We start from the raw sequence: 15,684 nt of genomic DNA on the forward strand, positions 1-15,684 counted from the left end.
GATTCTTTGCTTTCTGGTTAACAAAAAGCTATATGAAATGAAAATAATGTCATAATACTGTTAATGAATGATTAATGTAACACTGCCTTGTTATTATAAAAACTTCAAAATGTCTGAATATGTAAATAATTTTAAAACCCTAATATACTACTCTAGGTAAACATTAGATACTAATAAGGATTCCTTAAATGGGGCTTTTACAAAATATAATTAATAACATGATTAAGGCTGAGTTGGAGTTCTCTAACAAAGCACTTCTGCCATCTGCTGGGGCTAGTAGTATTTCTGTAGTGCAGTGAAACACCTCAGTTACATTTACCCCTAAAAAGAAAAATCATCCCAAACCTACATAAGTAGATATAGCACTATTAATGAAAAAACTGAGAAGTTACGCACAACCACAAACTGATTGTTCTCCAGCTTTATGATGTCGCCTGCTCTTACATTCATCCACTTCTCATTCTGCAATCTGCAAAAGAGGAAAAAACAAGGCTCAGTGCTTCCTTTTCCAAAATTCCATTTGTCAATTACAATCAGGTTGAAGTATCAGTAAATCCATTTCACTGGAGCACAAGCAGACAGAGGGAGCAAAGTGCAAATGAGGATGAACTACCTTTCTTTATAGCTATACACACAATTTGTTTAGGAATAAATTCAAAATAGGATCAAGCATCAATTTTTGTAATAGGAAAAAAGGAGTTAAAAGACAATGAAAGGTTAATATAAATTAAGAGTAAGTCTAAAGGCATTCTTTTTAAGTACATAAGTGCATATCTAAATTCCCAGATCCCTGCTTGCTTCTCTGAGATATGGTGCTGGCAGCCTACAGCAGTGTGAAGACTACAGTGACATCACTGAAATCTCTCTCCCCTTCCTGTAGGTGCCAGTGGCAGCCTTCCTATTCTCTGAGCATGTGTGTAACTTGATCCTGTCTCCTGTTCTGAGCTACACATGCCCACCAGCCAATCAGAAGTGAATCTGGCAGAGGGGAGGGGGGGGGAGGGAATGAAACACATGTGCAGTATGAAGCAAGGAGGGAAAGGAAGGGAGAATACATTTTTAGAGATGGCTGCCTGTTCTAGAAAATGTGAAGTAAGTGTGATTGAGTAAATATTTGATTAGGTGAGCCAAAAGTTTGGCGTTTTTACTAAACAATAGGAGGACTATTGGGCAGTATGCTTTTAAAATTTTGACTTGCATTCTCCTTTAAAGGATATTTTCCTCAATTTCCATAATATTTCTGACATCTCAAAACCCACTGCACTGATTAATGTTCATTTACAAAAAGCCATCTGAGCTTTAGGATCATTTCAACATATTGTATGTTGTTTGGGGAAGGATTTTATGATCCTTGCTGTATGAATTATGCACACAGTTCTTAATTAGCAACACCCAGCAAAGCCTATATTTAGGCCCTAGAGATGGAGTTAAAATATGCCTTGCTTATTTAATGTTTTGTGTGACACAGGACCTTAATATAGCAGTTGTACTGGGCACCAGAGAAAAGATCAGATATTTGAGAAGGTTGCTGAAACACACTGCATAAAAATCACCCTAATTCAAGGGAAAAGTTTGGGTGCACGAGACCTGGTTGAACTATATACATCTAGACAGTCTCAGCACTCCTAAAATACAAAATGCATGCAAGAAAAGTGAAGTAACGACCCTACAGGCATTGAGGGAAAATACCTGCACTCAGCTGAAAACAAGATTTTTCAACTGAGTACAGGTATTTTCCCTCAACTGAGTGCAGGTATTTTCCCTCAATGCCTGTAGGGTTGTTAAGTATTAAATTGGCTTAGCTTGGTGAGCTACAGCGTATCCCTTAGCAGTCAGTCAAACAAGGCAGCTTACACTCATTTGTCATTGCAAATATCTATACTTGAATAAACTGCCATATTCTTTGCCTCATGAAAAAACAGTTTTGATTTGTAGGATGACAATTCTGTTCCCAGCGCCTAGTTTTACTGCTAACCAAGGCCAAACAGGAAGAAGGTGTCCTGATAATCAAAGCAATCATGGCTGCTCCCACATATTTTATTTATTTATATATATCAGGAAAAAACAGGTGCACTCCAGGAACCTTTAAAAAAAATCAAGATTGTTTATTTAAGTCATTTTAAAAATGTATCAGGCCAACGTTTCGGTCTCCTTCTAAGACCATTATCAAGACACACAATACGCACACACACACACACAAATAAACAGATAAATGAAGCAGCAGTATTTGTTTTTGAAAAACCCTTTTCTGGAAGGTCCTCAGGTCCCAAACATTTTACATAATAAATCCCATAACTGTACAGCATTTGTCTAGTCATGCTTGTCTAGCAAGTTTTAACAACCATTCAGCAGATAACCTTTACTTTTCAGCTGTTAGTAATCCACAGTAACCTATCAGATGTGCCTGCTAAGTATTCTGAAATTTGCCCGAACCGAATCCAAATCCTAATTTACATATGCAAATATAATCATAGAAGTAAATGCGTTCTGAATAGCAAAAAGCCACTGTTTCTGTGTGTGTACCCAGCTCACATACATGAAAAAAAAAATGTCACCCTGTTATAGTTCCAGAAGTATTTAGGACAGGCTCTTTGACTTTTTCCTAATCAACTTCACATTGTATTGTGACAGCGTATTTCTCTTCTTTGCCTGAATCCTTTGATGATACAGTGGAGGTGTATTAAAGATAAATCACAAAAACAACAGTGCTTCTAAGGGACTAGAGAAAAAAGTGACCCTACACATGCCAGAAGATACCAAAGTGTTTCAAAAATGGAATTAGTTATACAGGTTTCGGACCCCTTATCCGGAAACCCGTTATCCAGAAAGCTCCGAATTACGGAATGCCCGTCTCCCATAGACTCCATTTTAATCAAATAATTAAAAATTTTAAAACTGATTTCCTTTTTCTATGTAGAAATAAAACTGAACCTTTTAATTGATCCCAACTAAGATATAATTAATCCTTATTGGATGCAAAACAATCCTATTGGGTTTAATTAATGTTTTATTGATTTTTTAGTAGACTTAAGGTACGGAGATCCAAATTACGGAAAGACCCCTTATCCGGAATACCCTTGGTCCCGAGCATTCTGGATAATGGGTCCCATACCTGTACTATATCAGATGTTCATTCTAAAGGCATCACCCCCCATGCATGTCCAATGGCAATCATCTGGACCCAAAGTTCACAAGTAAGTCAGACAACGGTTAGTAGGAAATGCTGAATACAACATTTTCAAGCAACTGTCCCAATCAAATCTGCAAATTCAGGTGATTTATAATAAAAATGAATGAGGGGTAATTTGCAGCATTTTTACAACCCCCACACTGGAAATTACTTGGGAAAAAAAAGACCCATGTGGCAATGCAATAAAATAACTGGTAATGAAAGAAAGGTGCCTATCGAAAATTTTGAGAAGCACTTAACACACTGGAGAATTAATTATGTAATCCAGTTCTACAGCAGGAATAAATCCATCCGTATATAAATTAGTGGCTTGTTTTAGACAAAATAAAGTATATTTGGAGGCAGATTGGGAGCCGACATGTAAACCAAAGTGTAGGATACCTTTTATGGACAGTTATTGAGCAAAGCTTATGAGACCACACATAGCCTTTCAGTCAGTTTCCAGCATCATTTACACTGGGTATATGACAAGTGCCTTGGATTAATTGCTATCATGCTGTAAACCATTCTGTCACTGTCAAGCATATTTACTTCTTTTTATTATTATTATCTTTATACTTATTTCTAAAGGTTAGTTTTAGATTTGGTAAGTCCGAACTGAACTAAAAGGTCAATGTTATAAATCAATTTGGCATAAGAATATCATTTGAACAATGTCAGTGCTTGTGGAAAGACCTTATTTAAAAGATACACTAATTCCACATCTGCAGATTAATAAATAAAGGAAATTTTTATTCCACTGCTGCACAGCGAAAGCTAGAAAATAAGTTAAGTATTAAAAGGTAAGTAACTTATGTTTCATAGACCATAGAATCTATGTTGAACTTCTAAAATCATGCAGTGCTTTTGATTTCAACATTTAGGGCTCCTAGGCCAGCACTCGGAGGGTTAATAAAGCACTTTTTTTTGTTAAAGTTCAGCTTTTCACTCCACTGCGCATGAAGAAGGAAGAGGAGACGACGCTAGCAGCTAACCCAGGATGGTGCAGTTTTCTCCTAACAGGGGCACCAGCCCAGGGTAAAAGTTAAGAGATTAAAGTCACTTGGGGGTGCCTAACATTTTAGCACCCCCAAGTGACTTAGCCTTTCCTTCTCCTTTAACCTAGTGAAGCTTAAAAAATAATTTTTCCCATCACTTTCACACAACCTACAGACTTATTCAGTCTGCATTTATGTTTTTGGAGCCTTGGAGGAAAGCCATGCAAACCCCCAGGGAAACATATAAACATTTTGAAAATAATGCCATGGTTGAACTTAACTGCTAAGCTTCTGTGTTGCCATGCTTAAACACCCAAATTGCAGTGCACTCTGGGCATCTAAAAGCAATGTCCATGTATGGCCAGCTCAGGTTTACTGAAGGGCACCGTAGTAAGTATTTCTGTACCAAACTAGCAAATAGCAGAGGGTCATGGCTTGAATTGATATAAAGTCCCAGTCCAATTATTTAATCCCCTCAATCACCACTATTTAATCAGAGACTTATCAAAGGCAAAATATCTCATCTCATATTGCTAACATTAAAGGAGAAGGAAAGGCTAATAAAGAGTTAATCTCAAGCTGCAGGCATACCTTCAGTTCTCTTAATAGTGCCCTTAAGTCTCCCTATATTTTTCCCGTTCAGATGATCAGAAGCCTCATAGGGAAAAAAATGCCTCGCTCCTACACCCAGACCAAGACCTGTGAACATGCTCAGTTAGTAAGACTATGAGGAAGCTTCCTGCTGATTGGCTAAGATCCACTTTCCTAAGGGGGGGGGGAGTGAGTTCTTAGTATTCTTGAGGGAGGGGGGAGCAGGAGAGAGCTGTGTGTGTCTGGCAGAGGAAAACAGACACAACAAATCTTTTGACAGAGAACTCATTGCAGAGTTTCTGTGAGTACTTATGGCTGTATTTACATAGACCTTTCTGATAAAGCTTACTAAGTTTTTACCTTTCCTTCTCCTTTAAGAGTCATACCATTTCACTAATAACTGAAGTTATTATAATAGCTCCCTGTGAATCTACACCTTAACAACAGAATTTCATACAAACATTTAAAGGAGAAGGAAAGCCATTTTGGCATTTTACTGCCAATAGATTAGCCACATTAGTGCCACCTAGAACGCTTTACTATATAGAAGCTTTACTATATAAAAAGCCCTAGAAGCTCCCTCCGTTTGTTTAAGACAGCAGCTGCCATTTTAGCTTGGTCTTTATAGCTTCCTGCTGCAGCTCTAGCCTTTGGTAGCTCAGATGACACATTCCTAGGTGAGGGGGAAGTGAGTGTTATGAATTCTTATGGGAGGGGGGGGAGCAGCAGAGGGGAGAGAGCTGTGCACACTCGGACCCTGGGAATGAAGGGTTTTTCTGAGAGAGGAAGTCTGATACCAAAGAACATGTTTACAAAAGGAGACAAGAAATCATGTGTTTCTTTTGATATAGGACTCAGTGCAGCTTTTCTGTGCTTATGGCTGTATTTACATAGACCTTTCTAATAAAGCTTACTTAGTTTTTACCTTTACTTCTCCTTTAAACCAGTTGAAAAAATGTCATAGATAGATGTTGTTTCCCAACCAACTCTAAAAAACATCCCAAAATGTCACGCTAGGTTTATTCATACATTCCAGCAAAATTATTTCTTGGATTCCTTGTACAACATTTGATAATGTCAAGCATTGCTCAGAGGTTTATTTTTCTTGGTCAACAATATCATACTTGGACGATGTTATATAGACATTTAAGTATCACTTAGAAGCCACACATCTTGAAAATACAAAAACACAAAAAAAAAAGTCTATGTGCAGGTTACAGATAAACCTCCATGATCGCTGTATCAAGTGTACAATTTTCTTACAACTGTTAAAATGCTCACAAACTCAATGCTAATCATACTCTATAAAACAGAAGTGCCAATCACTTTGCTAACTATTACACCAGCATGGCAAACATTTGCAAAATTCTATGAGAAAGCAATGAGCAGTCCTGCAGCCCATACTGAATTATACTGCATGCTTCAGACTAAGCTATTTTGGGCAAGTCCCTCTTCTTGTGTAAGTTATTTTTGTATGTTTAGTATATACTCCCATTTATTAAACAGCGGTGTAGAATATGTTACTGCATTATAAATATGTTAACAGTTATGATTTGCAATGAGCATACAGAAAGCCCTCCTTTCATGCAGCATACAAACCCAACATTACACACCCCACCAAATTCTTAGGTTTTACTAAATCAGCGTGCAATATTAGGCTAGCTAAGCTGTTACAAACTTTCTTTCCAGTTCCAACATCAGTGGTGAACTTGTCAGGCATATAGGCCTGTGAACGGACTGCTCCATAGCAGGGACAACTCAGAGCGTTTTTTGACAGCCTACAGTTACACAGATATTTTTTGTTTCTTTATTTTTTTTTTTCTTTAACTTTTTAAGTGGAAAAGTAGAAAACAACTGCTGCAGTAATCAGTCTGAAAATATTTGTCAATGTTAAAGCACAGTCACATTTATTTCACCAAACCATAAAAAGTAATTATGACATGTGAAAAAGTTAGGACACTCTAACAGCAGCCCGGTTGGTATTACAGCTTGCAAATGCCTTCTGTATCTTTTTTGTATGCATGGATTTTGCCCACTCTTTATTGCAGATCACTGCTTATTCATAGATCTTCTTGGGCCATCTTGCATGTTTAAGATCTTCCTACAGATTTTCAATGAGGTTAAATCAGGTCACTGAGTGTCATTCCAAAAATCTTCAGCTTGCTTTTCATCAAGCAGGTGGCTTATTGTGGCTTTTAAGGTATGTTTAGGATCATTGTCATATGAGCCGGATACTTGGCTGACAATCTTACACTGGCAACCAGAATTTGTTGATATTTAGTGGAATCCATCCTTCCATTTATGGATACAATGTTTCCTGTGCCACTGGCTGCTACACAACCCCAGAGAATAACCGATCCACCCCCATGCTTAACAGTTGGCAAGCAAGGACTAAAACTGCTGCCAGGTGAACCTTATTCTGCCATGAAAGTATGATGTATAACTTATATTGTACTTCTAAAGAAAGTTGTTAAAGCATAAACACTTTTTTTACCCAAAAATGTATATGTATATTCTTTTAGCACAGACATATCAGATTCCACAGATGAAAAGGGAACCATGCTTGTCTATTTCTGTGCTCTGTGGGTGCAATTCCCCATCCTCTTTAGGCTCACAGTGGTGCACCCTGTGATAGATCCTGCTTTACACATTGGGCGGAGCACAGATTTTCTGGAAAGTAAAATAACTACAATTCCCACAACCTGTCACTTCACATAAGGTTCATAATCTATATTTATGAAATTAATTTAGCTATGGAAGACTGGCACTTGGCAAAATCCTTAGTAAGACTCCAAAGAACTACACATTATTTTAAAGTTAACAAAGCTTTAGAATTGCTAGTAGCGCTGATAGCTTTCCCTTTAAGCTGCTTTTATTAGCTTCCAAATGTGTCCATACAGAGTAGATCTGAAGCATCTGGCATGTGCAAGCAGTCAAAAGGATTTGCTAAGAACTGCTGCTAACAAACTTTTCAAAGCCAAGGATTTATTTGGTTTATACATGTCACAATATACCAGTTTAGGATCAGATTTGCAAGGAAACAGACAGGGCAGAGTTCTGCAGAGATAGATGATAATTATTGCAGACTCGATATGCCTGTTGTAAACAGTCCCCAAAATAGCAAATCTGTCTTTGCTATTTAATGCAGAGGGATTAAATAATGCAACAAGAGTCATATAGAACTTTAAAATGTCTATTTAAGGTGAAGCACTTTCGAATATGGGATTAACAAATGTTATGATGGTTTAAACCTTCAAATAATCTTCCTGTAGCGTGTATTTTAAGATCTGGTCTATTTTAAGGCTATTCCAGGTGATCAGTTAAAAGGAATTTAACATACTTAACACCCACAAACATGCAAATAATAAAAAAAAAATTATTATATATATATAAGGACAGAGAGCCACACGCACAAAAAAACTGCGTCAAAAACCCAGAAACCTCAAAAGCAAAGAAAGATCCTCCAGGGAAGAATAGGGACATCTGCGGTTTTCCTGTGTACATATTTTATTTTGAAAAGTGCCAAATTGTAGCAACGTAAAAGGTCATATCAGCAAAATATGATAATGAATGTCTAAGGGAATACAGTCACACTGCACCTTCAGCAAGACTTGAATTTCAAATGCAATAGTTTTATTGGTTTTTAAAAAAAACAAAAAAAAAAAAAACTTTCAAAAATATATTCTTAGGGCTGTCCATCTAGAGCACCACAGGCTTGATGTGACCTTCCAAAATTTGTTTACAGCCCCAGCATCTCCATAGATCACTTTGTGGGACATCATTACTTAATAATCAATCCCAAAAACATGTGAAATAGTGGGTAATTGGCCCAAAGAATGGAAAATCTTGGACAGCACTGATCCAAATAAATGTTTTTTTGGGTTAGTGAAAAATGATGTGTGGTCCAATTGTTCATCTGTTAGTTTCAGATGACTGGAGCCAGCCTTATATTTACAATTTGATATTCTGTTTTATAAACTAATGTGATGTCAGCATCCCTATACCAGGAAGGGTGTTTCTGCTAAAATTGGATTAAGGTTGCTAGAGATCAGAATTACAAACGGATCAAGTTTTGGATAGCCCAGAGAGAACACGGTTCATGATTCCATGGATCAGTGCATAATTTTTTCCAATCACTGAATCCAAAGGAAAAGGAATTTCTCTTTTTTGGTCTGTTTTCTAATCTACAGAAACATTATTGCAGGACAGGTCGTGCTGACCTACGCTGACTGTAAGATTGAGAAAAAACATAGATCTTTTCTTGTTACTTCTTTTCTTCTACAAAATGTAGCTGAGTTGCACTGGCATAATAAGACTTCATGATTAAGCCACCCATAGGGATCTAAAGGCAACTGTACCGCCTTTTAGAGAGCACTTCTGGTGCCGAAGTACATTTTCACTGGAGATTTAAACTGAATAAAGGTTAATATTTTTTTAGTTATATGGTATCAAATTAAATGGAAGTTCTGCTATTAAAGTTAAAATGTGAAAACACCTTTCTTCAGATTAGCTAGTTAAATGCTGAAAAATGAAAGTGTTTTTTCCCCTATGTAGCTCCCCTAATCCAGGGGTAGGATATCCTTTCAGTAAATGTTAAGCTACTAGACATCACCAACAGTTTTTAGCTGTTTCTTTTGCTGTACTAACAGGCTCAGATTTGTAGGAAGGCACCAAAGGCCAGGCCTATAGCAGCAAAATTTATGGGCAGCACACCGCTCTGTTGCCTACTACTAGAGACAGAAGGGGGAATTCTGCATTTTTAGCAGTGTGGAGGGCAACGAGGCTTGTGTTATTAGGAAAGTGCAGGCAGCGTAGGTAATGTATACAGGGAATGGAGTAAGCATAGTTGGTGGGGAGGAGAGAACGATTATGCGGGGTGTGACACATGGGTGTGGTCCAGTGAGGGAATTAGAATATTACCTTTTGATCGGGACCTGGGGTTTTCCTGGAAATGGAATGGAATCATTTACAAAATAAAATATATGTAACAGGAGTGTTTTGCCTCCAATAAGAATTAATTATATCTTAGTTGGGATCAAGTGCAAGGTACTGTTTTATTATTACAGAGAAACTGGGAATACTTTTCAAAAAATTTGAGTTATTCATTTAAAGTGGAGACTCTGGGAGACGGCTCTCTATAATTTGGAGCATTCTGGATAGTGAGTTGATCAATAAGAAATAAACTAAATCTGGCAGGAATACTTGGTCCAGGGTCATTATAAAATAAATTTTGCATATCCTAGTCTACATGTTTCAAGCAAATATCTGGTCAACAAATATAAGACGTCCTGCATTTATTAATAATTGCAAAAGGCAAAACAAAAACAGCTTTAACATGCAAAACCCACTTTTAAAGTGGGAAACACACAATCACAAACACACCACTGGCAATCCACAACACGTATGTAATAAATGGACTCATCTATTTCATTCTGGCACAGCACTTTGTTTTTAGATTTTGAGAAGGCTTGAAGTCCATATGGTCTCCAGATATTCTCTATGACTGCACTTGGGAACTTCACAATACTAACAGTTCATTTTCAACATCAGTTAAATAATTAGCTGGAATTACTAAGTTAATTACATTCAGGCATTCTGTACAGGAACATATTACCAATAAAAAAATGAGATTGTCTTTAATCGGACACAATTTGAGCACTATCTGTCCAAGAGTAATCAGAAGTGAAAAGTTCAGAGAAGTTAAATTAAATACACAAAGCAAATTTCCACTCTGAATAAATTAAAGTTGTATCTGGGGAATTTAATAAAAGCTGTTAATGTAGAAATTATGCACAATGTGAAAAAGGCTTTCATTGTGTGAACAATTTTGAGTGTAATATAAACCTATCCTAACCTGCCTATCGCTTCATCTGCCAGTGGGAATAAAGATTTATCTCTTATGCCACAGTGTGTCATTTTACTTGATTTCTTTTTTTTTTTTTTTTTTTTTTAAACTTATTACATTTTCTCATGTGTTTATATACAATGCAATATAGAAATATACAAACAATATATGATGAGACATAAATGAGTCAATGCAACTATAAATGCAGGGTTGGTACCTGTTATCCAGAATGTTTAGGACCCAGGGTTTTCTGGATACTGTCTCTTTCAGTAATTTGGAAATTCATATCTAAAGTCTGCTAAAAATCATTTAAACATTTTATATAGACTGTAAGCTCTACGGGGCAGGGACCTCCATCTTTGACTCTTAACTTATTGCAGCTGTATCTTGTATTTATTTGTGCTTATTGTAATACTTTGTATTTATCTATTTTAATACCCCTGTTTATATTAATGTATTCTACTGTACAGCTCTGCGTACATAAGTGGCGCTTTATAAATAAAGTTATACATACATACATACATACAAACATAAAATAAACCCAATAGGGCAGTTTTCCCACCAGTAAGGATTTATTATATCTTAGATGGGATCAAGTACAAGGTACTGTTTTATTATTACAGAGAAAAGGGAAATGTTATTAAAATTTTAAATTATTTAATTAAACCGAGTCTGTGGAAGACAACCTTCCTTTAATTCGGATCTTGCTGGATAACGGGTTTCAAGATAACAGATCCTATACCGTTTCAATACTGTAATAGTGCCAAGTTCCTATAAACATTAATAGGAATGTATCTGTGTTACTAGAAAGATAGATGCATGATATACTTTCTATAAACAAGACTCCCTCAAGCACCCCAGTACAGTGATAACATCCACAGCCAATACTCCATCATGGCTTTAGGCTCTTGCCCTGGATTGTCTCAGTCACACTGAGCTAGAGGTGGCATTGTCCTGCCTTCAGTCCGGCCCAACAGAAAGACACTTTATCAAACTAATAAATGCAGTAAAGACAGGGCAAGCCTGCAACCCTTTGTGCAGTGCATCTCACAACATAATTTTTTTTTGTTCAATGAAAGAATGAAGAATGCCAGCTAATCAAACATTATCAAGTAATACAGCATAATGCATAAAGGAATATTACATGATATAAAAGTTAAGTACTTTTTTTCATAGTTCAAAGTTTTATAGTTATTTCTTACAAAGAATCATGTGATGAGGGACAAGAAAACCTGAAAAGAATTTTAAAGAATAAAAAACTAAACAAGGATAAGAATAAGGGAAGAAAAAAAAAAAAAAAAAAAAAGACACCAGTATTTTATGGCTGGGTAAATGATGCAAGCATATCCAGTGGACTTAAAGGAGAAGGAAAGGCTAATAAATAGTTAATCTCATACCTTCAGTTGTCTCAATAGTGCCCTTAAGTCTCCCCATATTTCACCTGTTCAGGTGAAGAAAAAACGCTGAGCTGTGTAAAGAAAGTTCCTATAATGCCTCGCTCCTGCAGAGACACCCAGACCAAGTGAACATGCTCAGTTAGTAAGACTATGAGTCACCTTACTGCTGATTGGCTCAGATCCACATTCCTAAGGGGGGGAGTGAGTTCTTAGCATTCTTGAGGGAGGGGGGAGCAGGAGAGAGGAGACAGCAGAGAGTTGCCTGTCTCTGGCACATGAATTACAGACACAAGAAATCTTTTCACAGATAAGTCAGTGCAGCATTTCTGTGAGTGCTTATGGCTGTATTTATATAGACCTTTCGGATAAAGCTTACTTTAAACAAGCTGAGAAGAAATTTTGTGATTAGACCAGTTTTAATTGGTGGTTTGTTTCTGGCTCCTGTACTTGGGCAGTGTTGTAAACCAAGCTAATTTTCACTCCCACAGTAAAAGTGTGTAGATAATAATACCCTTGTGTCTGATATTTCACTAACATAACATCAATACTAGAAAAATGTGCAGTTTTATTTTCAATAATCAAACCAACAACCTTGTGGTGAAACTCATAACAACCACTGCAAGAAACACTCATTTGTAAGAGCCATGGCGTTGGGCAAGTTATTTGAAGGCTTGTTAAGGGATCATATACAAAATTATGTACTGCAGAATGCCATTATGAGCAGTAATCAGCATTGCTTTATGAAGGACAGGTCATGTCAGACCAATTTAATGATGATGAGGTGAGTAAGAAGCTGGACAGTGGGGATGCAGTAGATATAATCTATTTGGATTTTGCCAAAGCATTTGACAGTAAGTCAATTTCATATGTTAAAGAGAAAAACAAGTGGCCCTTAATGTTTTTTGTTCCTCTTCTCAAGTACACTTGTAGCAGGTATTTTACAAAAATATTAAATGTATGTAGAGGTGCCACCTGGTAAGTTGGTAGACTCCATATGCATCACAGGCTTAAACTACCAAGGGCACATGATTTAGCGAAGACACACGGAGCTACTAGTAGCAGCTACTTGTCGTGGCTACTAAAATAGACAAAGCTGATAACGGCTAACTATCTCTACGTGTGACAATACTGAGGCAATTCTCAGTATTGTCTATGGAAAGGTATTTTCTGGAGTTTAGTAGCTGTGAAAAAGTATCTGCTACTAGTAGCTCAGTGTGCCTTCACCCTTAGTTTTCCCCCCAAGACACATGGAGTGGGGCAACTCATGTCTCATGTCAACTCATGTCAAGAGGTAACTGTTTTGCATTTAAAGAGAAGCAGTTTGGCTAGAAAGAATCTATGTACACAATTGGTTTCAAAATAGATGATAACAAATCTCATTTCAAACTAATGAGCCCTAAAAATCACAAAGCTAGATGACAGAGAATTTTATTTTAATCTGGTACTGATTTAAAGGTGAGATCCTGTTTCTCAAGCTTTTTTGCCAAATGAAACTATGATTTCCTGATTTACCAAGGTTTCTATTGCAAAATGCTATAACTGTCCAGGGTTCTTTTTTTTTTTTACTGGGCAAAGCAGGCTTCAAACATAATTTTATTTGAAGCTTACCATTTCAGGAAAAACAGAACAAAATACTTTTCTGACCTTGGTCATGGACCAAACATTTTCCTGCTTAAGGGGAAAAAAGTCAGGTATTACAAGCAATGAATCTCTCCTGCAGTTTAAAAGTGATGTGAAGAGAGAAGATGAGGAATAAATCTGCAGAAAAGCTACTTATATTAATGGGCCAAGTCTTCCTTGATAAACAGCAAATGCCAGATGTGAGCAGCACAGATACATTCCGCTAAAGCACAATATGCAAGAGGTCTCCATCTTGGCAGTAGACTACATTTTAAACAAATGTAAGTAGTTTTCTGCACGAGATACAGGAAAAGCCCTAAGGCAAAACACAGTGGTTACTTCAATCACAGTAAAAACTGTGCACTGTAGGAAGGGAAAATGGAGCCAAAATGACTCAGACATAATACAGTGGCCAAAAGAATTTTAGCAGCATGAGTTGAAATTTGTCTCTCATTACATAAATCATAACCAATTATATTTGGTGTTTAAAGGTAACTGTAAACTAAAAATAGCATTGAACAATGCCCCCACTGTTTGTTACTGCGTCCCAATCTTTTCCCATGCCACACCACCCAAAGCTGGCCTCAAATCTTGAATACATATTTAAAAAAAAACTTGCAGATCAGGAATGAAATGAACTAATTCACAAAAAGATAGATAGATCGATAAATAGTGGAAGCATATTTAGACTAAATAAATCTTAAATTGTAATTTAAACATTTTTTTTTTTGGAAGTTTGTGGAGTCACAATTTGCTGTCTCCTGGAAAGGTCCAGCACATACTGGAGGCAAAATATGAAGTAAAGTGAAATTATTACATTTAACATTAAGGTTTAGTCAGACATGGAAGTATCTGGGTTCATTCATTCATCTTGTTACGGCAACAAGACCTCAAATTACCGCAGATCTGTACAAATAAATGAACAGTGATAAATGAACAGTGATAAATGAACAAGTTACCATGCGTACAGGTACTGGGGGGAAAGATAAAATATATTCTCATGGAAGGTCAGATATGTGCCTGTGATACATATTCACTCCACCAACCTGACTCTTGTATGAAGGGTTTCCTATAAAACAAATATATTTTGTAGAAGGTCTGGAATAACATATGCATATATACTATCATGATGCGTGAACACCACCTGTATGTGTGGTCTGTGTCTCCCTTAGGCTCAGCAGTTTATTTCTGTACAACAAAGCTCAGTAGTTTACTTCTGGAGAACAAAGCATGTATGTTATAGAATTAAATCACATTTCAGTGCTAATTACGATAAACAATTGTGTTTGAGACTGTGTCTGTAGCAGAGCGTGAAACATGTGCTTGCATGCATGATACTGTCACAATTAAGACACAAGCAAAGGCATTTTACGGAATAAAGTGTTAAACACTGGATGATAAACTTGCACTATTAATCTTTATTGTAGAAAGCAACCATTTGTTTCATGTAACAATAGGGAACAGTAACTGAAACAAAAAGGAACCAATCTTAAAGGACACAACTTTTAAATCTCTCCAACAACTGGTAATCCAATAGTATTGTGTCCTTTTAGTTTTTAATAGTTACTGCCTTAGCTTTAGTAACTGTTACATATTGTTCATACATGGGAAATTTTATATTGCTATATAAAGGTTTTATTGTGGTGGTCAGTGCCAAGAAATAAAGAAGCAATACAAAGGTCTCTAGTTAAGAAGCAACACAGATGAGCACTGTACAAATCTAAACTCACTCAGAAACATCATGTAAAGAGAGAGGCTAGAATTATTGATTCTGGAAAGTCTGTATCACTTTGCCAAGGCATAGATGACTTTGCAGCTTCTTACCAATGTTAGAACATTTTAAACCTAGTAAAGCTTTTCTAAGCATCTAGTGCGTTTATGGTTTCATTACAAATATATAGAATAGGTCATGAAAGATAAGGGTCTGGTGTCTTGAGTTTGCATCATGAGATATTCTGAACAATTAAAACACTGCAAAAAGATTTTTTTTTTTTGTATATGCTGTAATGATTGGCTGCTAAACAATCTTTTAGTAATTCAGAAAGTCTGCAAATTGTAAAAACA

At 36.5% G+C, this 15,684-nt stretch overlaps 1 protein-coding gene across 2 annotated transcripts in view; it reads right to left on the reverse strand.

Moving 5' to 3' along the window:
• atp8b4 (ATPase, class I, type 8B, member 4) overlaps positions 1 to 15,684 on the reverse strand; it is a 116,793-nt gene that overhangs the window by 65,021 nt on the left and 36,088 nt on the right. For both annotated transcript variants that reach the window (XM_002936572.5, XM_018092435.2), the window contains one exon: positions 397 to 469. In XM_002936572.5, coding sequence (XP_002936618.2) covers positions 397 to 469 — 73 coding nt within the window. Of the gene's footprint in view, positions 1 to 396; positions 470 to 15,684 lie in introns of those variants that run through there.

Source organism: Xenopus tropicalis, chromosome 3, assembly GCF_000004195.4.
Source record: "Xenopus tropicalis strain Nigerian chromosome 3, UCB_Xtro_10.0, whole genome shotgun sequence".
NCBI lineage: Eukaryota > Metazoa > Chordata > Amphibia > Anura > Pipidae > Xenopus > Xenopus tropicalis.